Source organism: Amphiprion ocellaris, chromosome 18 (genome assembly GCF_022539595.1).
Source record: "Amphiprion ocellaris isolate individual 3 ecotype Okinawa chromosome 18, ASM2253959v1, whole genome shotgun sequence".
NCBI classification, from domain to species: Eukaryota; Metazoa; Chordata; class Actinopteri; family Pomacentridae; genus Amphiprion; species Amphiprion ocellaris.
The window spans coordinates 6,985,875-7,012,498 of record NC_072783.1 but is presented as its reverse complement, the minus strand read 5'-3'; the positions used below and the strand labels follow the sequence as shown (position 1 = coordinate 7,012,498).

General features: G+C 38.6%; 2 protein-coding genes across 4 annotated transcripts in view; both read right to left on the bottom strand.

The window, feature by feature from the left end:
• Positions 1 to 850: 850 nt before the first annotated feature.
• Positions 851 to 7,321, bottom strand: arg1 (arginase 1). Its single transcript, XM_023292231.3, has 8 exons — positions 7,165 to 7,321; positions 6,997 to 7,069; positions 5,547 to 5,718; positions 4,273 to 4,432; positions 4,092 to 4,186; positions 2,761 to 2,865; positions 1,955 to 2,091; positions 851 to 1,326 (listed from the first exon to the last, which is right to left on the bottom strand). Exons 1-8 carry the CDS (start codon positions 7,276 to 7,278, stop codon positions 1,163 to 1,165), a joined length of 1,020 nt encoding a protein of 339 aa, XP_023147999.1. The 5' UTR covers positions 7,279 to 7,321; the 3' UTR covers positions 851 to 1,162.
• Positions 7,322 to 10,910: 3,589 nt separating this feature from the next.
• heatr1 (HEAT repeat containing 1) overlaps positions 10,911 to 26,624 on the bottom strand; it is a 30,937-nt gene continuing 15,223 nt past the window's right edge. The window contains exons 26-45 of one of the 3 annotated variants that reach the window (XM_055004844.1): positions 26,258 to 26,401; positions 25,199 to 25,311; positions 24,963 to 25,084; positions 24,756 to 24,884; positions 24,444 to 24,668; positions 23,685 to 23,814; positions 23,403 to 23,584; positions 23,249 to 23,301; positions 23,041 to 23,164; positions 21,085 to 21,225; positions 19,314 to 19,603; positions 19,027 to 19,177; positions 17,317 to 17,499; positions 15,729 to 15,863; positions 15,546 to 15,650; positions 14,404 to 14,557; positions 14,172 to 14,326; positions 13,913 to 14,071; positions 12,861 to 12,969; positions 10,911 to 11,240 (exon numbers count right to left, since the gene is read on the bottom strand). In XM_055004844.1, the coding sequence (XP_054860819.1) occupies positions 11,152 to 11,240; positions 12,861 to 12,969; positions 13,913 to 14,071; positions 14,172 to 14,326; positions 14,404 to 14,557; positions 15,546 to 15,650; positions 15,729 to 15,863; positions 17,317 to 17,499; positions 19,027 to 19,177; positions 19,314 to 19,603; positions 21,085 to 21,225; positions 23,041 to 23,164; positions 23,249 to 23,301; positions 23,403 to 23,584; positions 23,685 to 23,814; positions 24,444 to 24,668; positions 24,756 to 24,884; positions 24,963 to 25,084; positions 25,199 to 25,311; positions 26,258 to 26,401 (2,893 nt within the window). In that variant the 3' untranslated portion in view covers positions 10,911 to 11,151. The remainder of the gene's footprint in view (positions 11,241 to 12,860; positions 12,970 to 13,912; positions 14,072 to 14,171; positions 14,327 to 14,403; positions 14,558 to 15,545; positions 15,651 to 15,728; positions 15,864 to 17,316; positions 17,500 to 19,026; positions 19,178 to 19,313; positions 19,604 to 21,084; positions 21,226 to 23,040; positions 23,165 to 23,248; positions 23,302 to 23,402; positions 23,585 to 23,684; positions 23,815 to 24,443; positions 24,669 to 24,755; positions 24,885 to 24,962; positions 25,085 to 25,198; positions 25,312 to 26,257; positions 26,402 to 26,624) is intronic. The other 2 variants (XM_055004846.1, XM_055004845.1) reach the window with 2 other exon arrangements.

Genomic DNA, 26,624 nt, shown 5'->3' with positions numbered 1-26,624 from the left:
GCACACTGCTGTACCAAACACCTCCATGTGCTTCCTTCTAGACTCTTTGGTGTTGTTCCTAGTCTCTATAAGGTCTTTTTGAAGTCTGTTTATAGCCGTTATAAGTCTCTTGTTGGTTATTTTGATTCTTTGTGGTTCTTTTGAGTCTCTGTGGTAGTTTTAAGTCTCTCTCATGTCAGTTTGTCGTCATTTAAAGTCTAACATTAACCCTTTTGGTTACTTTGAGGTTCTCTGTGGTCATTTGAAGTCGCTATGGTAGTTCTGAGTATCTCTGGTTTCAGTTCAATCTTCTTTGTAGTCATTACAAGTCTGTTTTTGGTTGTTTTAAGTCTTTTTTTTATCATTTCAAATCTGTTTTGGTTGTCTCTGATAGTTTTTTGACTCTTGTTGTTTCAAGTCCATTGGTGATTGTTTCTGGACTTTTTGTGATGATTTCGAGTCTCTTTGGTAGTTTCAAGCTTCTTTGTGGTCATTTTATGTCTCTTGGTTGACATCTAGTGTTTTTTTTAAGTGTTTTCGAGTCTCTCTGCTAGTTTCAAGTCTCAGTGGTAGTTTTGAGTCTCTCCAGTGTCTTTTAGAGTCTCTTTTTGGAGTCTGTGGTAGTTGTAGGCCTCTTTGTGATCATGTTGAGACTATTTTGAGTCTCTTTGGTAGCCTAAGTCTCTTTCTGGTATTTTCTAGTCTCTTTGTGGTCATTTTAAGACTCTGGTTGTTTTGAGTCACTTTGCTAGTGTTAGGTCTCTTCGGTGTCAGTTTAAGTCTCTTTCTGGTCATTTTAAGTTTCTGCATGTCTATTTAAAGTAACTGTGGCTTTATATGGTACGAAACAATCAATTACAGAAGAAGGAAAGACTTTTAAAAACTTTTTTCATTTCATACATTAAATAATTCATAATAATAATAATAATAATAATAATAATCTGTGTAGCAGATTCATCAACATAAATTAGATAAATTGTGCTTTTAAGTGTGACGATACAGGGTCATCACAGTTGCGTTTCTTTGGTTTAAGGTAGTTTGATGAACATTCAGTAACGTCATCATGTTACAGATGTTCACAGAGGGGTCACACTAAAATCTGATTTTCCATTTAGTTTCTGTTTTGATCAGTGAGATGTTCAGGTGTCTATCGATGCAGTTGGAGATCCCAGCGTCGGTTCCGTTAAGGCTCGGGTAGGGTGTAATCTGTCGGATGGTTTCCTTCACGCAGACGTCTGAAGCAGCCGAGCAGCAGATCGACGGCCGTGTTGACTGTAGACTGAACATCTGCTTCTGTTTTCCCCAGCTGAGGATTCACCTCCACCAGGTCCACCGCCGACAGAAGACCTGGAGGACGAGAACGTGGGAAGGTTAGGGAAAGGTAATCAAAGTCTGCAGTAATAAAACGGTCAATTTTCTAACTTTCGTCTTAAAATCAGTTTACAAACAAGTTTAAGTTTGTGACTGTTTTATGTTTCTATGTGGTTTTAAAGCTCATTATCACAAAAAAGGCAAAATAACCACAGAGACACAAAATGACCACAAATCGAAACAAGCAGTTCACAATGACCACAAATGGAGACAAAAGAACCAAAAAAGGACACAAAACAACCACAGAGAGACACAAAATGATCAACAAAATGCACAAGAACCAAGAAGCAAGACCCAAAACAGTTGCAATGTAAAGTACAACGATCGTAATACGACGCAAAGTGTCCAAAGAAAGACACAAAGCAACCTCAGGCAAGGAATTACCTTGAAAAGAAACAAAATGATCACAATGTGAAGCAACAAGATCCAACACACCTTCAACGAGACACCAAACAAACACAAATAGATGCAAAACAATAAGAGACACACAAAATGACACAAAGGAACCAATAAAACGACCACGAACAGACTAAAAACCACCTTAAATAAATGTCAGTCTGAGGTTCTGAAGGATCATGTCGGTCTGTGTGTTATTGAGTCCTACCTGTCTGGCTCAGGTGTTCGGTGATGTAGACTCCCTCTCTGTAGGTGAGTCCTCCCACTACAGGTGTCCCAGTTGCCGGGGTAACAGACGGGTCGATGGCGTCTATGTCGTAGCTCAGGTGAACGGGCTTCTTCCCTCTGGTAAAACCATGAACCACATCTTTAATCCGACTCCCACTGCGTCCAGTTAGTAGCTGCTGTGGAGCTTCTGATCGTACGACAAGTTTCCCCCATTGCCATGGAAATGTAAAAACCGCTGGTTGCTAATGAAGGTTGTGCCATGAACTGAAAGCTCTGGAACAGCTTCTAAGTGTACCTTCTGATGATCCTCAGCGCTTCACTAGGAGGCAGCTGGGCTTGTTTTTGGTTCTTGAAGATGTTTTATCTAAGAGGGTTCCTAAGTTCTAAGTACCTGGTGGGGCGTTCCAGGTGTTTCTGGTCATGTGACTCAGGTGTTGGTGGGGGGATGTCAGGATGGTGTTATATGTAGACTTTTATAGAAGAGTTAAGAAGTTAAACCGGAACATCCTGTAAACTGGTGACACTGCTTATCAGGTAATTTAGTGCAGTCCTGGAGCCCCCTTTAGAATCTACTGGATATTCAATAAATGGATTATTGCCGTTGCCATGGGGATTTAAGGGTTTCATGTTTTGTTTCCATGTAAACGAGTGTCTCATTGATCCAACCGGATGTTGTTAACATATAAATGCAGCTTCCACAGAAACCAGCACCATTTAAACTGGAAACATGAAGTTTGTAAACGCTGTTGTTGCTGCTGCAGGGTGTTAGCAGGAGGTCGAGGTTACCTGGTGGTGAGGTAGTCACATGTTTCCTCCATGACTCTGGCGACTCCGAGCCGATCCACCTCCGATATGGAGAACACCTTCACACCCAGCATCTTCAGGATGTAACTGAGCACAGAAACGATAGAAGGTCATTAACACCAAAACAACTACAACATAATTTACATCAGATGTTAAAAATGAGTTTAGTCGGAAACATCGAGGCCTCCTGAGAACCTGATCAACAGTTAAACTTAGAACCTAAGTGCATCTAGACTCAGGTAGTGGAAGTGGACTCAGTTAGTGGATTTAAGGTAAGAATCTAAGCAGATCCAGACCTGGGTAGAATCTAAGTGGCTGTGGACTCGGGTATTGGAACTTTACTGCTAATGGATCTGGACCTGGGTACAATCTAAGTGGATGTGGACCATGGAATCCAGATTGTGAGGGAATCTGGAGTCCAGTTGCGGATTTGTACTCGGGAAGTGGGTTTGGACTTTGGTAGAATGTAAGTAGATTTGGACCTAAGAAGGATCTCAGGAGATCTGGTTTCAGGTAGAATCTAAGAAGATCTGGAATCCAGAAATGGAACTGTACTGAGGTATGTAGAATCTAAGTGGCTTCAGACAGAGGATATGGACTCTAGTAGAATCTAAGTGGATCTGGACTCTGGAGTGGATCGGAACTTAGGTACAATTTAAGTGGATGTGGATTTAGGTAGCAAAGTGGACTCTTGTTGTGGGTCTATGTCTTAGCAGAATCTGAGTGGATTTGGACTGAGTGAGCCTGGTCTTTAGTTGTGGAGCTGGACTCGAGTAGAAGCTAGCCAGATATGGATTCAAGTAAAATCTAAGATGCCTTGGACTCTAGTAGTAGAACTGGACTGAAGTAGAACCCAAGGGGCTTTGGACTCAGGTAGTGGATGTGAAGTCGGGTAGAATCTAAAAGAATCTGGATTAGGGTAGCGGATTCAAACTCAGGAATAGGATCTAAGTTAGGATAGAATCTAGGTCGATCTGGACTCGTGTTGTGGATGTGGTCTAAGAGGGTCGATCTCGACTGGGTTGTGATTAATGTGGATTTGGACTCAGAGTGAGTCTGGACTTTGGTAGTGGATCTAGACCTGGGTCATTTATCTTTGCTCCGTTGGTTGATCTGGACTTTGGTACAGTTGAAGTGGATGTGGAATCTGGTGGTGGATCTGGTTGGGACTTGGGTTCTGACTGTAGATCTGGACTATGTGGTGGATCTGGAGTCTGTGATGGATCTGTACTATGTGGTAGATCTGGAGTCTGTGATGGATCTGTACTATAGGTGGATCTGGAGTCTGTGGTGGATGTGGACTTGGTACTTACTGCTCTGCCGGGTCCACGTCTCTTAGGCCGATGTAGACGAGATCTTTGGCTGACAGACAAGGCTTCACCCAGGAGAAGTTTGGTAAAACTGGAACCTGGAGAGGTGGAGCACAGGTTTTTGATACAGTGTTGATCACTGATCAATCACTGATTCATCACTGATTCATCACTGATAGATCACCTTGGAGTGCAGCTCGTGGAGGAGGAAGGACATCGGTTGGCCGTGGAAGTTCCCCGTGTATGTGGTCAGCGGCGTGTTGATGTCGGCATGGGCATCAACCCAGACGACGCTCAGCTCGCCGACGGCGGCAGAATGACCGTGAATGGAACCAATCGCCAAACTGAGGAGACGACGGAGAACAAAGAGCTTGAATTTATTATCTAACGAAGGTTTTAGTGTTTGCTTAGAGTCAGTTTGTCTGTTCAAGGAACTAGCAAACCATAACATTCAGGGAACATTCCCTAAATGTTCCCTGAAGATTCCCTGAAGGTTCTCTGGGGATTACAGTTTGTTTGCTCATAAAACCAGTGAAAAAGAACCTTTGATTTTTCAGTGAACCAGTAAACAGTGAAGGTTCCCTGATGGTGACTGCTGAACCTTCAGAGAGGGGGTTCCCTGAATGTTCCCTGAATGTTTCTTGAATGTTCCCTGAATGTTTCCTGAATAATTCCTGAATGTTCTCTGGATGTTCCCAGAGTGTTTCTTGGGTGTTTTCTTGGATGTTCCCTGGATGTTCCCTGACTGTTCCCTGAATGTTTCCTGGTGTTCCTTGACTTTTCCCCGAATGTTTCTTGAATTTTGGCTGGATGTTCCCTGAATGTTTGCTGGAGGGTCCCTGATTGTTCCCGGAATGTTTTCTGGATATTCTCTGAATGTTCCCTGGATGTTTTCTGAATGTTCTCCAAATGCTCCCTGACTGTTTCTTGACTGTTCCCTGAATGTTTCCTGAATGTTCCCTGAATGTTTTCTGACTGTTACCTGAATGTTTCCTGGATGTTCCCTGACTGTTCCCTGAATGTTTTCTGGATGTTCCCTGAATGTGTGCTGAATGTTCCCTGAATGTTTCCTGGATGTTTACTGGGTATTAACAGTGATGCGTTCACTGACTGTAGTACATTACATACTCCAGATAAACTCAACCTGTCACATTAGAATGAAGTATATTTACTGAAGTACTTTACAAGTTTGAAGTACATCCTGTTGAAGTATTATTGGTTTAAACCGAAATATTTAACAGAAATATAGAAAACAGAAATTATGAAAATGTTGTTTCGACTAAGAAAACATCAGAAGATTGTATATTTTCAGAACTTTCTTCTCCAACAGTGTCACTAAACTGTAATAAAAGTGTTTATTGTGATTGATTTGCTCCAATCTGGAGATTTTCAGTTGAATTTCCTCCTCAGACTGTTGAACGTGTTGAATATTTCTAATAAATCTGTATTTTCTGTCACCTGTGGTCTCCTCCCAGCATCACGGCTGTGTGTCCGTCCATCTTCACCGCCTTCATTGCCTCCGACAGCCTCCGGTTGGCTCCGCCCACCGCTGCTACGCTCTTCAACAGACCCACAGACGATTCGTCCACGTCGTCAAACACCAGGTTCCCATAATCTTTCACTGCACAGCCTGAAACCATAGCAATGCCATAAAGTCTTTCTGGTTACCTTGACGTCGGAACTCCCAGCATCCTCTCTGTTTACACGTTCAAGAACCAAAATAAGTCCAAAGACATGAAAAAGAATATTTCTGAGAAGGAAGTACTCGAGTAAAAGTAGTTGAAAAGTACTAGTAAGTAGACTACTCGAATAAAAGTAGTTGAAAAGTACAAATAAGTAGAGTACTCGAGTAAAAGTTGAAAAGTACAAGTAAGTGAGTACTCGAGTAAAAGTTTAAAAGTACAACTAAGCAGAGTACTAGAGTAAAAGTTTGAAAGTACAAGTAAGTAGAGTACTCGAGTAGAAGTTGAAAAGTATAAGGAAGTAGAGTACTTGAATAAAAGTTTAAAAGCACAAGTAAGCAGAGCACTTGAGTTAAAGTAGTTTAAAAGTGCAAGTAAGTAGAGTACTCATTGATTCATTCATTTATTCATTCATTTATTTATTTTTAAAATGGGACAGTTCATATTAAGTTACATTTCCATGTAAATACGAGAGATTGTAGCCATACGGCTTATTTCCATCTCAAGTCCCATTGGCAGATCAAAGATAATAACATAAAACCATAACTGAACAAAGACATACAAAAAAGAAAAACAAACAAATGATAACACTTAGTGGACATAACAGACAAAAGCTGGGAGACCAAGGCAGCTACCAAGCACTAACTAATTAACATTTACACATGATTATATTGCAAATATCTCTTTGTTGCTATTGCACATATCCCTCTACATTATTGCACATTGCTATACTACACTTATCCCTCTGTCACTATAACATAAGATTCCACTACATATACCCCTCTGACACTAATACATATAATTGTATTGCACATTTCCCATTGCCACTATTGCACGAGATAATATTGCACATTTCTCTCAATCACTATTGCACATATCCCCATCTACATTACATATAATTACCCTGTGCATGTCCCTTCTAACACTATTGCACATATCCCATTATCACCATCGCTCATGATCCTTAAACACTATTACACATGATTATATTGCACGAAGCCCACATCTACACATTCAAAACAAATTACACCGAGTCCTCAGGGACGAGCCCAATCAATGGCAAACACATTGACACAGTGCTATTTGAACACTTGGCCGCAAGCAGAGCACTCGAGTAGAAGTAGCATAAAAGAACAAGTAAGCAGAGTACTCGAGTAGAAGTAGCATAAAAGAACAAGTAAGCAGAGTACTCGAGTAGAAGTACTCCATTACTTGTTCAGACTCACCTTGTTGCTTCAGTCGCTCCAACAGTCCTGAAGATCTGATCCGGTCTGGACCTTCATGGACCCCCAACCTGGACTGAAGAACATCACAGGTTCACACACACCCACGCACACGCACACGCGCGCGCGCACACGCACAGACGCGCACAGCACAGACGCGCGCGCCCTCACCTGTCCTCTCCAGAACGCGGCTCCGATGATTCCCGCTGATCTCTGAGGAGGAGGACGATGATGACGATGAAGGCTCCTCCTCAGAGGCAGCGCGAGCTCCTTCAGCCTCCGCATGATGTCACTGACCGACCGGGCGGCGCGAGCCTCCTAAAAAGCCGCCCGTGACGTCAGCGGGCCACCGGGAGGAGGCTCCGCGTGACGAAACGATTTAACGTTTAACCACAGACTGTAGAGAAGCAAATATAAACATTAATATTAATATCAATATTAATATAGATATAATAACAGTCTGTGTGTTAACTTACACTGAATAAATAAATAAAAACCTAAAATGTTCGGTTTAAACAGAAACAGCAGCTCACTGGAACCCGTAATTTACCGGATCATTTTTAAATGTTTAATTCAGGTTTCATTTATTGTTTATCAATATTTATTAAAATAAGTCCAACGGGAGTCTCCGGTATGGAAGCCCGCTGCTGCCAAAATAGTCAAACACAGAAAAAAAAGGAAAACTAATAAAAATATTTGTAGTATATCAAAGGTTTGACTTTCAGAGTTAAAAAATAAGTACAAATGACGAACGACCTTATAAACCTTATGAAGTAAAAAATTAAAAATGACAAAATCCAATTTATTCATAAAGAAATAACCATCACAAGTTTCACGTTTTTACATGTAAATTTAAAATGATGTTATCAAATAAATCTGATAATCAAAAATTATTTAAAAAGTAAATATTATGCAGTACTCCGTAAAATTATAATCAAATCAAACTTTTTTTAAAAAAAGAAGATAGTCTGAACATGATAAAAAAAATTCTGAAAAAAAAAACTTTTTAAATAAAAAAATCTAAAGAATTCAAATACAAAGTTTGAATTTTGACAGCCAAATTTATGACATGAAAATACAATAAATTCCCTTTAAAACTATAATTAAAACCAATAAATTCATGACAAAATATGATAAATTTAACTAATAAATTTAGGTTGACAAATTAAAATGTTCACATAAAATACAAATATAATAAAATATATTTCAAAAATTAACAATTTATCAAATAAATTGAAATAAAACTTAAAGTAACTTAAGAAATTAAAAATGAAGTTAAAGTTCATCTAAATTACGTGTTATATACACATCTCTATCTCCATCTCTACATAGGTACACACATACATATATTTATACATATACATACACATACATACATACATACATACATACATACATACATACATACATACATACATACATACATACATACATACATACATATATATATATGCCTTTAAATCCTCCTGTGGTAGAATATTATCTTTTGTCATTGGCATAGACCTTTGAGTGTAGACCAGACCTCAGGTAAGGGAATGAATCTGTTGCCTTTGAGTTCACTCACCTCTAGACCTGACACTAACGTGCTTGACAGGCTTTTCCTGTGACATTGTTCTCAGCAACACAGTTGTTGCTTCCCTTCCAGGTTCAGCTTCTGTGCAGAATGTTGCTGAACTGGCTGGATTGAGAAGAGCACATGTTTGAATGATCCTGTTTCTTTTGACAGACTTCACTGGAACAGGTAAGATTGACAAGGCACATTTGCAGTTGCCGGCCCCATTATGCCTACAAACACTGGATGACACCTCTCTCATGTTCTGTGCCGGCTCTGTTGACTTGGAGGCCTCACCTTTGACCTGAAAGTTGATGTGAAGCACACTAGGATGCATTCTGCTGCAGATGTTGCATGACAGACGTCCTTTGCAGACTTTACTTATATGCCCTTTACCTTTAAAAGGTTCATCTTGTCCCTGTGTGTTTTCTTCTTGAAGCCAGAGCAGTGCTCCAGACTGTGAGCACCATCACAGCAGAGGCCTGAGGGTTTAACATTGCTGTTGTTCACATTTGGAGCCACAGGAATCCTTAGTGTTGTCACATTGGTTGCATAATTGAGCTTGGGCCTAGACATGGGCTTACTTGCACCTTTTATTCCTGTTTGAAACTGACTCTTGTATATCTCCAAATATTGAGTTGGAACATATCTTTGCCTGTTTCTCAATGAACTGTACCAGATCTGCGAATGTAATCTTACTGTTGCCGTCCAGTTTCTCTTGAGCTGTGGTCCACCATTTATCCCGCAGCTTGAGGGGGAATTTCATGACAATGGCTTTCAAGCTAAAGGTTACATCTAATTCATTCATGTAATCAATCTTTGCCATAGCATTACAAATACAGAACATACTCATTCAAGGCCTCTGGATCCTCAGGCTTTATGGTAGTTCAGCTGAGGGCTTTTTCAATGGAAGCAGTGGAAATTTTATCTTCATTGCCAAAATGTTCATGCAACAAGCACTTGGCTCTGATAGCCTTGGTCTCCATCCATGTGTTGGCAACTTTTTACTAGGTCTCTAGCTTGACTCTTTGTATATTGCTCAAGGAAATACAATCGTGTCTGTTTTCATTTCAAAGTTGTGTTCAAAGGAAGCCATGAATGACCTAAACTGCAGGATGTCACCATCAAAGACAGTAAGACTTTTAGGTGGCAATGTAAACATTTCTGTTTGAGAAGCATAGACGTAATTTCATTTTGTCTATTCAAGAGAGCAATTAGATTACTGGAAGTTACCTTATCTTATAATGACCTGTGTTGTTCTCGTTCCTGCTCTGACAGCACAGGACCTGCCCTGTCTGCACGGGAATTTTGAAGAACGTCACCAGCCAGCTGTCTGTATTTTGTACTGAGCTCGACTTTGTCTAAGCGATCAAGGGATTTCTCAGTAATAGGTTGCAGATTAGCATTACCTATTTGTGTTGCACGCTAGAATAGTGGTCGGTGAGTTGGACTCATGGCCTCTTGTGTTTCCTGTAGTAGCCAGTGTCCTCTGTGGTCACCTTGGAAACCATGAAACAAAGGCTTGTGATGCGCTCTGTCCTTGGGGCGAACACTTCTTTCCTCATGTAAGTTGGCTGTGTGAGCCTCAGCTTTCCATCCATGTTGTCAGGTTCCATGTTCCTCTCATCAAGGTCGTCATTCATGCCATCAGCTGGGGTAGAGACCACTTCCTCCTCTGCAACAGCCGTCACTGCGAGCTCGGCATTTGCAGCAATTCAGCCTCGAAGTACAAAGTCTCCTTTTGCCTCCTGCTACGCCCAGTGTAGGGGTCAGAGCCATAGAGCAAAAACTGTGAAAACTTTCCTTGAAGAAAGACACATCAGGTCAATGTCACGGCCTGCAAACAGTCCCGATCTCAATCCAACTGAAAATCTGTGGTGGAAACGGAAGAAAATGATCCATGACAAGGCAGCAATCAGAGAAAGTTGGAGCCAGATTGATGAGGAGTTTCTGTTTGTCACTCGTTCAGTCCTCAGAGACTGAAGCTGTTAGAAAAGCCAAAGGTGGAGCAACAAAGCACTAGTGCTGCGTTGGAGTGTTTGTGTTTCACGATTCCATAATTTTTCCCTCTGCTTGATCTAAAAAAGCAATTGTTATTGACTACCACAATTTTTTTCTTGATTTCTTTTAGTGTTTCTTAAAGCCAGAAAGTTGCCATTTTAAATGACTTTAGTTTTGTTTCATGTCTGTGATCTACTTTTTTTCTACTAAATTAAACAACTGAATGAACGTCATCCAAGACTGGTGATTCCATAATGTCTGCCAGGGATTATATATATACAGACATGAAAGTGAATCACTAATAAGCTTTTTAAAAGTTCTAATTCTTCCAGTTTTCATGCTGAAAAAGGCGACAAACTGCAGCTTTTTGTGACAAAATGAAACCAGTTTATTAGAACAACCTAAACTAAACGCTTCACTTTCATTTCTGACCTACTGAGCATGTGCAGAACATTTCCTCCAATCAGAGCAGAGACAGTTTTTAGTCCAACATTTCTTTCTTACATCAGAAACAAAACAGAATCAGAGTCACTTCCTGTTAACCTCCAACCTGCTGTGTGTGTATAGGCTGTGTATAAAGTTGTGTATTTTGTATGTGGTGTGTGTTAGAAGTAGCTCTGCAGAGGTTCTCCCAGAATGTTCTCCATCTCCTGGACCACCTTCTGCACCTGCTGTTCAACCTCCTCACACTCATCTGCAAAACAAACACACACTTCTGATACACACTGCTAACACACATGTATAACCTGTAACACACCTGTAGCTCTGACTAACAAACCTCAGAAACAGCTAAGGTTTGCTAACACCATCCTACTTAAGCTAATGTAGTGGCTAATGTAGCGGCTAATTATATCCTGTTTAGGCTAATGTAGCTGCTAACTATATACTGTTTAGGCTAATGTAGCGGTTAACTATATCCTGTTTAGGCTAATGTAGCTGCTAACTATATACTGTTTAGGCTAATGTAGTGGCTAATTATATCCCGTTTAGGCTCATGTAGCGGCTAACTATATCCTGTTTAGGCTAATGCAGCAGCTAATTATATCCTGTTCAGGCTAATGTAGTGGCTAATTATATCCCGTTCAGGCTAATGTAGCGGCTAATTATATCCTGTTTAGGCTATTGTAGTGGCTAATTATATCCTGTTCAGGCTAATGTAGCGGCTAATTATATCCTGTTTAGGCTAATGTAGTGGCTAATTATATCCTGTTCAGGCTAATGTAGTGGCTAATTATATCCTGTTTAGGCTAATGTAGTGGCTAATTATATCCTGTTCAGGCTAATGTAGTGGCTAATTATATCCTGTTTAGGCTAATGTAGTGGCTAATTATATCCTGTTCAGGCTAATGTAGTGGCTAATTATATCCTGTTTAGGCTAATGTAGTGGCTAATTATATCCTGTTCAGGCTAATGTAGCAGTTAACTATATCCTGTTTAGGCTAATGTAGCTGCTAACTATATACTGTTTAGGCTAATGTAGTGGCTAACTATATCCTGTTTAAGCTAATGTATCGGCTAACGTCGCAGCTAACTATATACTGTTTAGGCTAATGTAGGGCTAATGCAGCGGTTAACTATATCCTGTTTAAGCTAATGTATCGGCTAACGTCGCAGCTAACTATATACTGTTTAGGCTAATGTAGGGCTAATGCAGCGGTTAACTATATCCTGTTTAGGCTAATGTAGCTGCTAACTATATACTGTTTAGGCTAATGTAGTGGCTAACTATATCCTGTTTAAGCTAATGTATCGGCTAACGTCGCAGCTAACTATATACTGTTTAGGCTAATGTAGGGCTAATGTAGCGGCTAACTATATCCTATTTAGGCTAATGTAACGGCAAACGTAGCAGCTAACTATATCCTATTTAGGCTAATGTAATGGCTAATGTTGCGGCTAACATAGTAGCTAACTATATACTGTTTAGGCTAATGTAGCGGCTAACTACATCTTGTTTGGCTAATGTAGCAGCTAACTATATCCTGTTTAGGCTAATGTAGCGGCTAACTATATCCTGTTTAGGCTAATGTAGCGGTTAACTATATCCTGTTTAGGTTAATGTAGCTGCTAACTATATACTGTTTAGGCTAATGTAGTGGCTAACTATATCCTGTTTAAGCTAATGTATCGGCTAACGTCGCAGCTAACTATATACTGTTTAGGCTAATGTAGGGCTAATGCAGCGGCTAACTATATCCTGTCTAGGCTAATGTAGCAGCTAATTATATGATGTTTAGGCTAATGTAGCGGCTAACTATATCCTGTTTAGGCTCATGTAGCGGCTAATGTAGCGGCTAACTGTACGCCTCCTCACCCTCCATGAGCTCAGCCAGGAAGGGGATGGTCTCCGGCAGCAGAACCACGTAGTTTTCCTTCAGTTTGGACGCCAACTCCATCAGCATCAGCAGGGACGAGAAACGCACCTGAACAGGAGGAGGAGGGAATCAATGATCAATAATCAATCAATCCATCAATAATCAATCAATCAATCAATCTTAGAAAGAGTTAAATTCTACGGAATCCCAAAGTGTCCAAAATTAAATCAACAGGACTTCATGTAATAATCAATAAAATAACAATCAGTAAATGGAGACGTGATTAAAACGAGGATGTTTCTACCAGAATAATTTGCAGCTTTAGTTTTTTCATGAAATTGGTTCATTGATTTTATTCATTTATAGATAAAACAAACGCTTTACGTGAACATTATGGTCTGGATTTAGTCTGCAGGTGTGTTCAGGTATGTGTTCATGTATGTAGGTGTGCATTCGTGTGTGTGTTAAGGTGAGCCCAGGTGTGTATTCAGGTGTTTTCAGGTGTGTGTAGGACTGTACAGGTGAGTTCACATGTCCAGGTGAACTCAGGTGTGTGCAGACATGTTCAGGTGCGTGTTCACGTCTGTCCAAGTGTGTTTCCAGGTGAGTGTTCAGGTGAGTCCAGGTGTGTGTCCAGGTGTTTTGAGGTGTGTGTTTAGGTGAACTCAGGTATGTGTTGAGGTGTGTGTATACAGGTTCAGGTGTGTATGTTTATGTTTAGGTGTGTGTCCAGGAGAGTGTTCAGGTGAGTCCAGGTGTGTATTCAGGTGTTTTCAGGTGTGTGTAGGACTGTACAGGTGAGTTCACATGTCCAGGTGAACTCAGGTGTGTGCAGACATGTTCAGGTGCGTGTTCACGTCTGTCCAAGTGTGTTTCCAGGTGAGTGTTCAGGTGAGTCCAGGTGTGTGTCCAGGTGTTTTGAGGTGTGTGTTTAGGTGAACTCAGGTATGTGTTGAGGTGTGTGTATACAGGTTCAGGTGTGTATGTTTATGTTTAGGTGTGTGTCCAGGAGAGTGTTCAGGTGAGTCCAGGTGTGTCCAGGTGAGCTGACCTTGCTGTCTGGGTGTCTGGTCTTCATCAGGATCTGGTAGTTGAGGGTTTTCCACTGGGAGTCATCGGCCAGCGCTACAGCGAACTGCCCCAGACAGGGCACCAGGTGCTGGGAGACCCTCTGCTGGTACACCTGCTGCCCCCCCACCTGGTTCTCCAGCTGCACACACAGGAACCAATCAGTGAGCAGAGTCAGCCAACAGGCCCCGCCCACAGCAGGGCCGCATCCTCACTGCAGGACGTCCTCCATATTGACTCACCTGATCGACCAGCGGCTTCAGCAGAGCTTCGGCTCGTTCTCGGCTCAGGAACCGCTGTGTGTCGTAGAGGAAGATCTTCTGGAGGCAGTCGAGGACCAAATCAAGGAGCAGAGAAGTTTTCTCTTCAGCGAGATCTGAAGCAAACAGCAGCTCATCTATAAAGCATATGAAAAAAGTTGACTAAGTGTCCAGAAATAACTGATAAATAACAGAAAGTAAATAATAATCTGACCGCTGTTGCTTCGTCTCAGCAGCTCTGAAAATGGCGTCACCAGGTTTCCAGCAAACAGAACGAAGATTCCTTTGAGACGTTCGGCGACGCCGTCGGACAGACGGACGAACGTCAGCAGGCGGTCGGAGCTGTCAGATTTACTCCAGTCCAGCAGCTGAGGACAGACAGGCACACGTTAGCATGTGATGTTGGCGTGTGAGGTTAATATGTGATGTTCGCGTGTCATATTAGCATGTGGTGTTAGCATGTGATGTTAGCGTGTGACATTAGCATGATATTAGTATGTGATATTAGCATGTAATGTTTATCTGTGATGTTAACGTGTGATGTTAGCTTGTGATGTTAGCATGTGATATTAGCCTGTGTTGTTAGCATGCGATGTCAGCATGTGATGTTAGCGTGTGCTGTTAGTGTGTGACATTAATATGTGATGTTAGCATGTAACATTAATATGTAATGCTAGCGTGTGATGTAAATATGTAACGCTAGAGTGTGATGATAGCATGTCATGTTAGTGTGTGACATTAGCATATGACGCTAGTGTGACATTAGCCTGTAATGTTGGCATGCGATTTTAGCATATTATGTTAGGGTGTGATGCTAGTGTATGACGTTAATGTGTGACGTTAGTGTGTGACATTAGCATGAAATGTTAGTGTGTGACATTAATATGTTACGTTAGCGTGTGACGTTATCGTGTGACATATATATGTGACATTAGCACGAAATGTTAGTGTGACATTAATATATGACGTTAGCATGTGACATATATATGTGACATTAGCATGAAATGTTAGTGACTTTAATATATGATGTTAGCATGTGACGTTATCATGTATTCTATATATGTGACATTAGCATGTGATGTTAATGTGACGTTAGTGTGTGATGTTAGCATGTGAAGTACATATGTGACATTACCATGTGATGTTAGCGTGTGACATTAATATGTAACGTTAAGGAGTGATGTAAATATGTGACGTTAGTGTGTGACATTCACCTGTAATAATGTTGGCATGTGATGGTAGTTTGTTACACTAGTGTGTGACGTTAGCATGTGATGTTAGCATATTCCGTTAGCCTGTGATGTTAGCATGTGATGTATGTATGTGATGACATCACAGACTCCTGGTCGGCGTTACCTTGAAGAACAGCGGCCTGAAGGTGATCTCGGACAGTTTCATCACCATGGCGATAAGACAGTCGATGACGCAGCCTTCGATCCGAGACGTTTTCTGGAGGTCCAGCTGAAGACAACAGAAACTGTCAGCTGATTGGATGACCGGAGTAACTGAGTACTTCTACTCAGTACAGATTACTCCTACCTGAGGATGCTGGCAGCGGAAGTTCAGAGCGGTGAGGAAGAAGGAGGTGAGCTCTGATTGGTGGACGTTGAGCTGCTCTCTGTCCATGTGACCGATGTGCTCCTTCAGGATGCTCATCAGCGCCACCAGCTGCTCCTGCAGGAAACAGCAGCAGAAGTTTAACTTCATTAGGGCTGAAAGTTCTTCACTTTCAGCTCAACATCAGCTTTAAGAGGAGAATTTACCAACTGATCATATTTATGACCAAATAAAACCTGAAATTAGGGAAGCTCTAGAAGATCTAAAACCAAACATCAAATAAAATGAAGCAAAATAAAAATCTAAATATTTCTACTGCTGATGTTTTCCTCATTTCAGGTTTTCTTCATATTTGTATTCAGCTATTTTTTTATTTGTTTTCAGTGATTAATCGTAAAACTTTTAATCTGCACAGTAATAATTAAACTAACTAAAAGAACCAAAATAAAAAATATACAATAAAAATTAATTAAAATAAATTAAATCTAAAATAAAGTTAAAGAAATAATTAATGAAATAAAATAGGATTAAAACTGAAAGAATTAAAATAATAAAAGACAATTCTGTGCTGCTGTTATCTGCATTATTGGCTTCTTTCTTCTTATTTTTTATTCATTAATTTTTTATTTGCTTCTTGTTTTTTTTTAAAACTGATTAATCTGGAAACTTTTAATTTGCACTCTAATAATTACGCTGCAAAATAATTAAAATAGCATAACCTGTAAAAACTGTTCAATCAAAAAAAAGTGAATTCATTAAATAAAATGAAGTCAAGTTTATAAAATATACATAATCAATTAAACTAAGCAAAATTTAAATAATTAAAGTAAAATAAACAAAGTGACTTGTAATTTGATTCAATTTAATTCTCATTTCTGGCTTTATTTCAAAAGGAGAGGCATTCAAAATTTCGTTGTACATATGTGCAATGACAATAAAGGCATTTGATTTGGTTTCTTTTTTTACTCTTTTTAAAATTTTTTTTTACTGATTTATCATAAAACATTTGATTTGCACTGTAATAATTGAACGGTTTAACTAAAACTATGAAAATAATATCTTGTAAAAATGCTAAATATAACAGTAATAATAAATAGTAAAGAACTGAAATAAAAGTTAAATTTATTAAATAAACGAGTCAAATAGAATAGTCACATGAAATTAATTTATCATTATTTAAAATAATAACACAAAGTAAAAATTTAAAAAGTAAAATAAACAAAAACAGACATTTTCAAACTGATTTCATTCTCATTTCTGGATTTATTTATATTTTTGTAAATTTATTCTCGATTTTTCAAATGCTTTCTTATGAAACTCTTGACTGCATTGGAAGAATTTTACAGTTTAATTGCATGTTGGAGTTTTTTCTGGTTGAAAAGTGTTTTATGACTGAAGAAAGAGGAAACAAACTCAGTGGAAATAATAATAATAATAATAAGAAGAAGAAGAAGAAGAAAGATGTACTGAAGCTGAAACTGATTCTACGACTTGAACTTCTTCTCTGGATGTTTTCTGTCGCCATAAAGCTGAACTATTAAATATTATAAATATCTTAAAGCCGTCTGACCTTCCTGTCGACCAGCAGGTTGCTGTAGAAGCGGCTGAGGGACGGCAGTAGGACCCTGGGGGGCAGCAGGGTGGCGATGGAGCTCCTCAGGGAGGCCAGACGAGCCGACAGCTGATTGGTCGAAGAGGAGGAGGAGGAGGAGGAGGAGGAGGAAGACTGGAGCAGCTGAGTCAGACGACACACCTGAAGAGGTAAGCAGGTAAGAGAACAGATGCATGATGGGAAACGTAGATACATCAAGAAAATGTTCATTTTCTAAAATAAATCAACTCAAATTTTAAGAAAATAATGTAATAATTAAATAACAATATATTAATAAGTGGAAAAAATAAAATGAAGGAAAAATCAATTATTTAAGTTAAATGAAGTAAAATCAAATATCCATTAAAAACTTATTCAGTTAAATAAACAAAAATGAAATGAAATAAAAGAAATAAAATATCCTGGAAAAAAATGTAAATTAAAATAACAGTAAAATACAGGTAAAAATAATTTGATAATAATTTAATACAATAAAGTAAGAATTAAAAAGAATAAAGTAAAATAAACATCCCTTAAAAACTTATTCAGTTAAACTGAAATGAAATAATTAAAATAAAATCTCCTGTAAAAAATGGAAATTAATGCATAAAGTTAAATAAAAGAAAACAAATCCAATAAAATAAATTAAATAAGGTTCCGTTCATAGAATCTTTCATTTACTAGAATAAAGTAAGAATGAAAGAAAATAGAGTAAAATAAAATATTTTTCAAAAGTATAAAATAAAATAACAGTAAAATAAAGGTAAAAACAATTAATTAAATAAAGTTAAATAAAAAATATATAATAACTGAATAGAATAAAGTAAGAATGAAAGAAAATAAAGTAAAACAAAATATTCATTAAAAACTTATTCAGTTAAAAAACGTAAAACCAAACAAGTTAATTAAGTAAAATATCCTGTAAAAAAATGTTAAATAAAATAACAGTAAAATACAGATAAAAAATAATTAAATAAAGTTTTAAAAAAGTTTAAAATAAATAAGGTTTAGTTCAAAAATATGAAAAGAAACAAAGCAAAATAAAATATCCTGTAATAAAGGTAAATTAAAATAATAGTAAAATAAAGGTTAAAAAAAATAAAATAAATAAGGTTAAGTAAAAGAGGAATAAAATTCCATGAAGTAACATTTAAAAAAATAAGTGAAATTCAAAAAGGTCTCGTTTATAAAATATTTAATTTAATAGAATAAAGTAAGAATTAAAGAAAACAAAGGAACAAAATTTCCTTTAAAAATATAAAATAAAATATATTAAATAAACCTACATTAACTAAATTAATCAGTCAAACATAATAATAATAATAATAATAATAATAATAATAATAATAATATTAAATAAAATAAATAATAATAAAAAATTTAATTCAATAAATTAGCAAAAACTTTTAAAAGTATCCTGTAAAAATGTAAAAAATAAAATAAAATAAAAATGAAATTCATTCAATAAAATAAAGTGAGGTTAAAAAAAAATCTGAAAATAAATCAAATATATTAAACTAATGAAATAAAATAAAATAGAAACAAATTAAAGTTAAATAAAATATATTAAAATAAAGTTTCATCAATGAAATGAGTCAGTCAAATAAATATAATAAATATTTAAAATAAAATATTAAAATCAAGAGACTTTATCTGTGTCTATATATTTACCTGTTTCTATATATTTACCTGTATGATGGTGTCCTGCAGGTAGGGGCTGATGAAGTGCGGCAGCGTCTCCATGACTCTCTGCATCGCCGTGACGACGCTCAGCAGGTAAATCTCGCTGCTCAGGAGCTCCTTCCTGTCACTGAGCACGTGCAGAACGGCCGGCATCAACCTGCAGCACAGAGATGACATCACACAGGTGAGTTTTAATTAATTAAATCTAAATGATGACATCACACAGGTGAGCTGTTTTAATTAACTCTAAACGAGGTGAGCTGGTTTTAAATCCAGGCTGCTGATTGGCCGACCTGGGCAGCTGCGGGATGGCGAGCGTCTTCAGCGTGCCGACCACCTCGGCGACGCAGAGCAGAGCGCTGCCCATCACGTTCCTGTCCTCGTCTGTCACCGTGACGACCTGCACCGCCTGCTGTAGGACGGGGACGAATGCCTCCTGGTGGGCGGAGCCAAAGCAGCGGCAGAGCAGCTTCAGGCTGTAGAGCGCCGTCTGCCGGTTGATGGCGAGCTCCGCCCCCTCGGTCACATGACCACTACCCACAATGCTCAGCAGGTCGGAGGTCAGCTGCAGGAGAGCCGACACCTGGAGATGGACAAGAGGCGCTTTAATTGATTTAGGTTTATCTTGTATTTCTAAAGGATATCTTTTTTTTTTTTTTTTTAGCCTTTTATTGGCTTTATTGGACAGGTGCAGTGAGAGAGAAACAGGAAACGGGAGAAGAGTCGGGGGAAGACATGCAGCAAAGGGCCGCGAGCGGGAATCGAACCCGGGGCAGCTGCGTTGGGGACCAGCCCCTGTACATGGGTCACCTGCTCAACGCGTTGAGCTATACGAGCGCCCGTCTAAAGGATATTTTATTTTATTTATATTCTTTTTATTTTCCTTTGTTCTATTTAATTAATAATTAATTATATTCTATTATTAACTTGATTTTATCTTTATTTAACTTTATGAGATCTTTTCCTCTTTTATCCAAAATTATTTTATTTATTTAACAAATTTTATTTTATTTTAATTGACATTTTACAGAATATGTTTTTTTTTAATTATTTCATTTAATTTAATTGTATTTGACAGATTTAGTTAATCAAATTAATTTTATTTGGAAATATTTTATTTTACATCTCTGAACGATATTTTAGTTTACTTAAATTATTTCTCTTTCACTTTGTTTTATTTTATTTAATTAATTATATTATATTAATAACGAATTGATTTTATTTTTATTTCACTTCATGGGATCTGTTTTCTCTTATTTAACTTTTCTTTATTTTTATTAATTTAAATATATTTTAATATTATTTTAACTTACAGGATATTTTAATTATTTAATAGAATTATAATTTATTAATTTGACCGGTTTATTTAATTAATGTGACTTTATTGGATGTATTTTAGTTTACATTTCTAAAGGACATTTTAATTTATTTAATTTAATAAATTGCTTTGTTTTATTTCATATGATTGAATACATTTTCTTAACTTTATTGAGTTTCATTTGATTTTTTAAAATTTAACTTTATAGTTACTTTTTCTTTTTATTTAACTTTATTTTATTAATTTAACTTATTTTAATATTATTTTAATTGAGATTTTACAGGATTTTTTAATTCTTAATTTAATTGACAGATTTATTTATTTAATGTATTAATGTAACTTTCTTGTTGGATAATTATTTTATTTGTATTTTACTTTATTACATTTTATTATACATCACAGTTTTGCACTAAAACACCAGGTCAGACTCCTCGTATGTGAAAATATATATATATATATATATATATATATATATATATATATATATATATATAGTAATAAAGTCTCACCTGGGAGGAACTTTAGAAATAGTGAGGATTAATTTAGAATTTTACGTAATTGAATGATGTGTTTTTGTACGTTCAGTTTATTTTTTGCGTCCGTTCGTTCAGTAAGAGTCTCTTTTCCTGGTTTTTCTGATTAATTTTTGGATTTTGTGTTGATTGTTTTCAATAAAGTCCACAGAAATAGAACCTGTGTTTGTATTGTATCAGCCGTTCACCTGTACAGGTGTGTGCTGGGCTTACCTGAGGCTCCTCCCACTGCGTTCGCTGCTGCAGCTTGTTGTTCAGCAGCTCCATGGCTTTCCTCCGGACCGACGGCAGCTCGTTACCCATCAGCCCCCTGGTCACTGTGATGAAGGTGTCAGTGGGCAGCAGAGCGTTCACCTGGACGGAGACGGACAGGTGAGAACAAGGAAGCACTTCACACTGCAGCAGGTGTCAGTTTAAATACAGTTCATGAATAAATAGTGAACAGAGGTCGTTGGAGATCCATTCAGCTTGATGAAACATCTTTCTACTGATGAAGAGCAGAGCAGAGAGGAAAAGTCTGGAAACATGATAGAAAAGCATCTACAGGATGAGAAGATAAAACCACCACAGAGACACAAAAAGATGAAAACAAGACACGAAACGCCAAACACGAGAATAAAAAAATGACCAAAATGAGACATGAAATGACAAAAACAATAAAAATGAGATACAAAATGACAAAAACGAGACATAAAATGACAAAAATGAGCATAAAACGAAAAACAAGCCATGAAATCACAAAAACGATAAAAACGACACACAAAACGACAAAAATCAGACAAAACAATAAAAACGAGACAAAACGACAAAAAGGAGACACAAAACGACAAAAGCGAGACATAAAAGACAAAAATGAGACACAAAACAACAAAAACAAGACACAAAACGATAAAAACAAGACACAAAATGACAAAACCGACAAAAATGAGACACAAAATAACAAAAATGAGACAAAAAAAGACAAATCGAGACACATTGAGAAAGAAAAGACATGAAAGACAAAAATGAGACCCAAAATGACAAACTGATACACAAAACAACAAAAATGAGACACAAAATGACAAACTGAGACACAAAACAACAAAAACGAGACACAAAATGACAAAAGCGAGACAAAAAAATGTCCACTGTGAATAAAAATTGTCAAAATAATTGAAGAAAATTGCTCAGAATGGCTCTAAATTCGTCCAAAGTGACAGCGATTTACGATTTAATTATTCTAAACTTCACCACAACAATCTTGTAAGAAACTTGTTTGAAATGACCAGAAACTCATCCTAACTGTCTAAAAACGAACTAAGGGCGAGTTAAAAAGAACCAACAGTGAGCAGTGTTTCCTCTGTTCATTCAGCAACGGCGGCCCATCATTCCTAAATCCTAGCCGCCGCTCCTTCAAATTTCTTTTTTTTTGTTATTGTTGCAAATCCTCCACCGCTGCATGTCTCCACCTTCACAGCAGAGTCTTGCACTGTGTCTGGTTCTCACGAGTACTAAGGTACACTACAGATAACTATCCTGCTCAGTATCTACTCTTTGATACGTCGGGTTAATACGACGTTAATTATAAGCGAGAGCGCGGCCTTGAAAGTGACGTGACTTCAAGCATCCAGGCAGCAGGTCAGAGAGTCAGAGGAGTATCGTCTTGGAAAATAGGGCAGCGACTTACTGGAGAAAAGTTATTAGCTTAAGATAACTCATAATATATTTCATAAGTTAAACAGACATTCACTAAACATTGATGTCCAGCTAACGCTACGTAGCATATCGGTAGCTTCAGTTAATTGGGCCCGGTGCCAACTCAGTGTCGCTAACGTGAGTAAATTATTGATAGCATTAAGCTAATATCTACACACCATGATGTAACAGCTGACTGCGTTTTCAGATGAGCTTGTTCAAATATTTTATTTATTTTATTTTTAATTTTTACATTCAGCCTTTAAAAAGCTATTTTCAACTGGCCATTCAATAAATAGGTTGTCAAAGGAAAATCTGCCGTCAAGTGTCATTTGTTTACGTTGCCATGGCTCCCGTAGAGCCTGCTGTCTGCTGAAAAAAACCCTGGAGGAAACACTGCAACATTTAGTCATCTGGAACTGAACCATCCTAGAGGAAACACTGGTGAGTTAAAATGAACCAACGGTGAGTTAAAACGTTTTAATAAACTCCAACCTTGTCCAGAACATCATAGGTCTTGTTGAGCAGAACTCTCCAGAACTTGGCTGTGGGTTTATCAGAGTTCTCCTCCACACAGCGAGCGACGCTGTGGATGTAACGGAGGATCTCCTCCAGCAGCCTGGAAACAAACAAACAAACAACAACAACATGTTTACTGATCTCCTCTATCACCTTCAGATGATCTTCTCTGATCTGAACTCACTTCTGCTGCAGCGGCTGAAGAGTCGCATCGACGTCATCGCCTCCTTCAGCAACCTGGAGAAGATTCATCAGAGGATTAATGATCAGAGGATTAAAGATCAGAGGATTAAAGATCAAGTGTTTAGATGTTTCTCCAGGTTTCTTCATGGTCTGACCTTCCTGATGAAGCTGGTGGACCCCAGCAGCTGGGCCATGAAGGACACGTTGAGGAACTTGAAGTGTCGCAGCTCTTTGCCGCTGTGGGCCTCCAGACTGAAGATCAGGTCCTCCAGCTTCTCCTCCTCACCCTCCTTCTTCTTCTGGGCTCCTCGCCGGCCGGCCGGACGCTTCACCGGAGCTGGAAGGAGACCAAACATCTGGATTACTTAACGCTCTGAGGAGTCTGTGGATCTTCTCAGCAGAGAAGTTGGTTTCATGGTTCCTCCTCATCGTCTCACCGTCGTCTTTGTCATCTGGAAGCTGCAGCAGGAAGTTCAGGATGTTGATGAGAGAAGTCAGCTGATCGCCCACATCGAAGTGAGAACACACCGAAACCCAGAAATCCACGTCTCTGTCCAGAGCCTCGTCCTGAAAATACACAAAATACACAATGAATACGCAGAACTCCACAATAAATACATAAAATATACACATTAAATACACAAAAATACACATTAAATACACAAAAATACACATTAAATATACAAAATACACATTAAATATGCAGAAATACACAGAAATTACACATAAACCTACTGAATAAAACCACCAAAATAGACAAATAGTGAAAAAAATTTACAGACAAATAAAAGTATTTCCAAAAACACACAAAATACATACAAATATGCACAAATTACACATTAACAGACACAAAATACACAATTACGCACAAAGTACACAGTACTACACAAAAATAACACCAAAAAATATACAAAAATAAACAATAAGCACAAAAATACACAAAATACACTTTAGAGACACAATAAACAAAACAAACACAAAAAATACACAAATTTACACAAAATATAAAGACAAACAAACATGACATGAACAAAGATGTAAACAAACATGTACTCAGACAGACAGATAAACAAACTACTAAACAAAAATGTAAACAAAGAGGTAAACAAACAATTGTGCAAAAGCAAACAAAAAGGTAAACAGTCAGACAGGTAAACAAACAAACATGTAAACAAACAAACAAACGTGTAAACAACCTTCTCGCTGGCCGAGCCGTCCGTCTGCGTGGCGTGCTGCTTGAACAGGAGGAGCATTAGGACCCAGAGGAAGTGGGCGGGGCCCAGCGTGGTCACCAGCTGCGTCAGGATTGGCTGCCGCCGGTGCTCGGGAACGTGAGGCAGCGCGTCGACGAACACATGCACGATCCTGGTCACCACGGCGACGAGGTGGGAGGAGGAGCCGCCGTCGGACAGCTGATTGGCCTGAAGGCGGAAGAGAACGGTCACGTGATCGGAAAAACTAAAAAAAAAAAACCCCATGGACCAATCAGACGGCGTCGCCTCCCTCACCTGGATCAGGGCAGGTACGACCATCTGCACCGTCTGGTCGATGACCCTGAAGCTGTAGGCGTCGTCCAGGCGCAGCAGGTTGGCGCCCATAAAGGTGAAGATGGGCATGATGTTGAGCAGAACTTTCTCCTGCAGAAACAGAAGACGGTTAGAAAACACCTGGACACACCTGTGGCAGGTAAGAGGAAAAAGGGCGGAGCTCCTCACGGGGAAGATGGCGGCGGCGGTGCCCAGCAGCAGAAGAGCATGGTGGTGAGTCTGAGGCACGTCGGACGCCCTGATGACCTGGACCACGAGCTCCACGCTGAACTTCTCCTCATCCAGGACGTCTGAGGACAGAAAAAAGAAAGATCAAGCTCCGCCTCCTCCCAGGCCAAGCCCCGCCTCCTCCCATCACTCAGGAGGCGAGCTTCCTCCCATCAAAAGGCAAAGCACCGCCTCACCTGCAGCTCCTCCTCCAGGTGAGAGTCTGTTGCAGATGTTGAGCAGACAGCTGAGCAGCAGCTGTTTGGTGTACTCCATGTTGGCGTGATCAGCTGATCCTGGCTCCAGACTCCTGATGACAAACAAACAAGCAAACAAACAAAACAGACTTCATTCAAAATTCTCACAATTTTAGATGCATTTTCATGAATAAAACTTCCTGAAAAACATAAATTCATCCCTGTTGCACACATGAAGTCTTTGAAGACATAGCATCAGACTTCATTCACATTTTTACTAATTTTAAACTAAATTACGTCCAAATGAAGCTGAAATTCTGAAAAACTCACTTCTAGTCTTATGGCCACATCAAACCAAACCAGTCAAAATTCGGCCAATTTCAGATCAAATTTAATTCAATAAATCTTCCTGAAAAATGTAGATTAATGTCTACTGCACACGTGAATTCTGTGAACCCACAGAAACAGACTTTATTCAGAATTTTGCCAAGTTTAGACAAGATTATAATTAATAAAACTTGCTGAAAAACATAAATTCATCCCTGTTGTATACACGTGAAGTCTTTAAAGACATAGTACCACACTTCATTCATATTTCTACTAATTTTAGACTAAATTATGTCCAGATGAAGTTTTCAGACTTCTAGTCTTTTGGGCACATCAAACCAAACTTCAGTCAAAATTCGGCCAATTTTAAATAAAATTTAATTCAATAAAACTTCCTGAAAAACATAAATTTTGCCATTTTTAGGCCAGATTCTGGTTAAATTTCTGGTAAATATTCATGAGAGCGACAAACACCTGATACTTCATCACTTCATATCAGACACTGGTATCTTTAGCCTCGATTTCCATATTTTCATTTCCATTTCTCTTTATTTTATTGAGGGTAAATGTCTAGAAAATAGAAATAAATTAACATGCGGCCCTCACATCACCAGACTTCTATTTTAGAGCCGATTATTAAAAGGACAGATAAATTCCTGTGTTATCTTCCTGATCTCAGGTTTCATTCTCCTCCCGTCTTGCTGCTTATTTTCGGTATCCTCCAGATGTTACCTGGCCAGCAGCGAGAACAGAACCGGAACCAACGACTGGGATCTCCTCAGCTTCTTCTTGTGCTGCAGGAGCTCCAGGATCAGCGTCACCCTCCGCCAGGACACAGCGCCCCCTTCTGGACCGGAGCCCTCCGCTGGCTTCCTGCTGAAACATCAGTTTGATTCTCTCAGGATGTGAAAACAAACAGGAAGTTTAAAAACAAACAGGAAGCAGTAAAAAACAAACAGGAAGTTTAAAAGCAAACAGGAAGCAGTGAAAACAAACAGGGAGTTTAAAAACAAACAGGAAGTTGAAAAACAAACAGGAAGCAGTTGAAAACAAACAGGAAGTTGAAAAACAAACAGGAAGCAGTTGAAAACAAACAGGA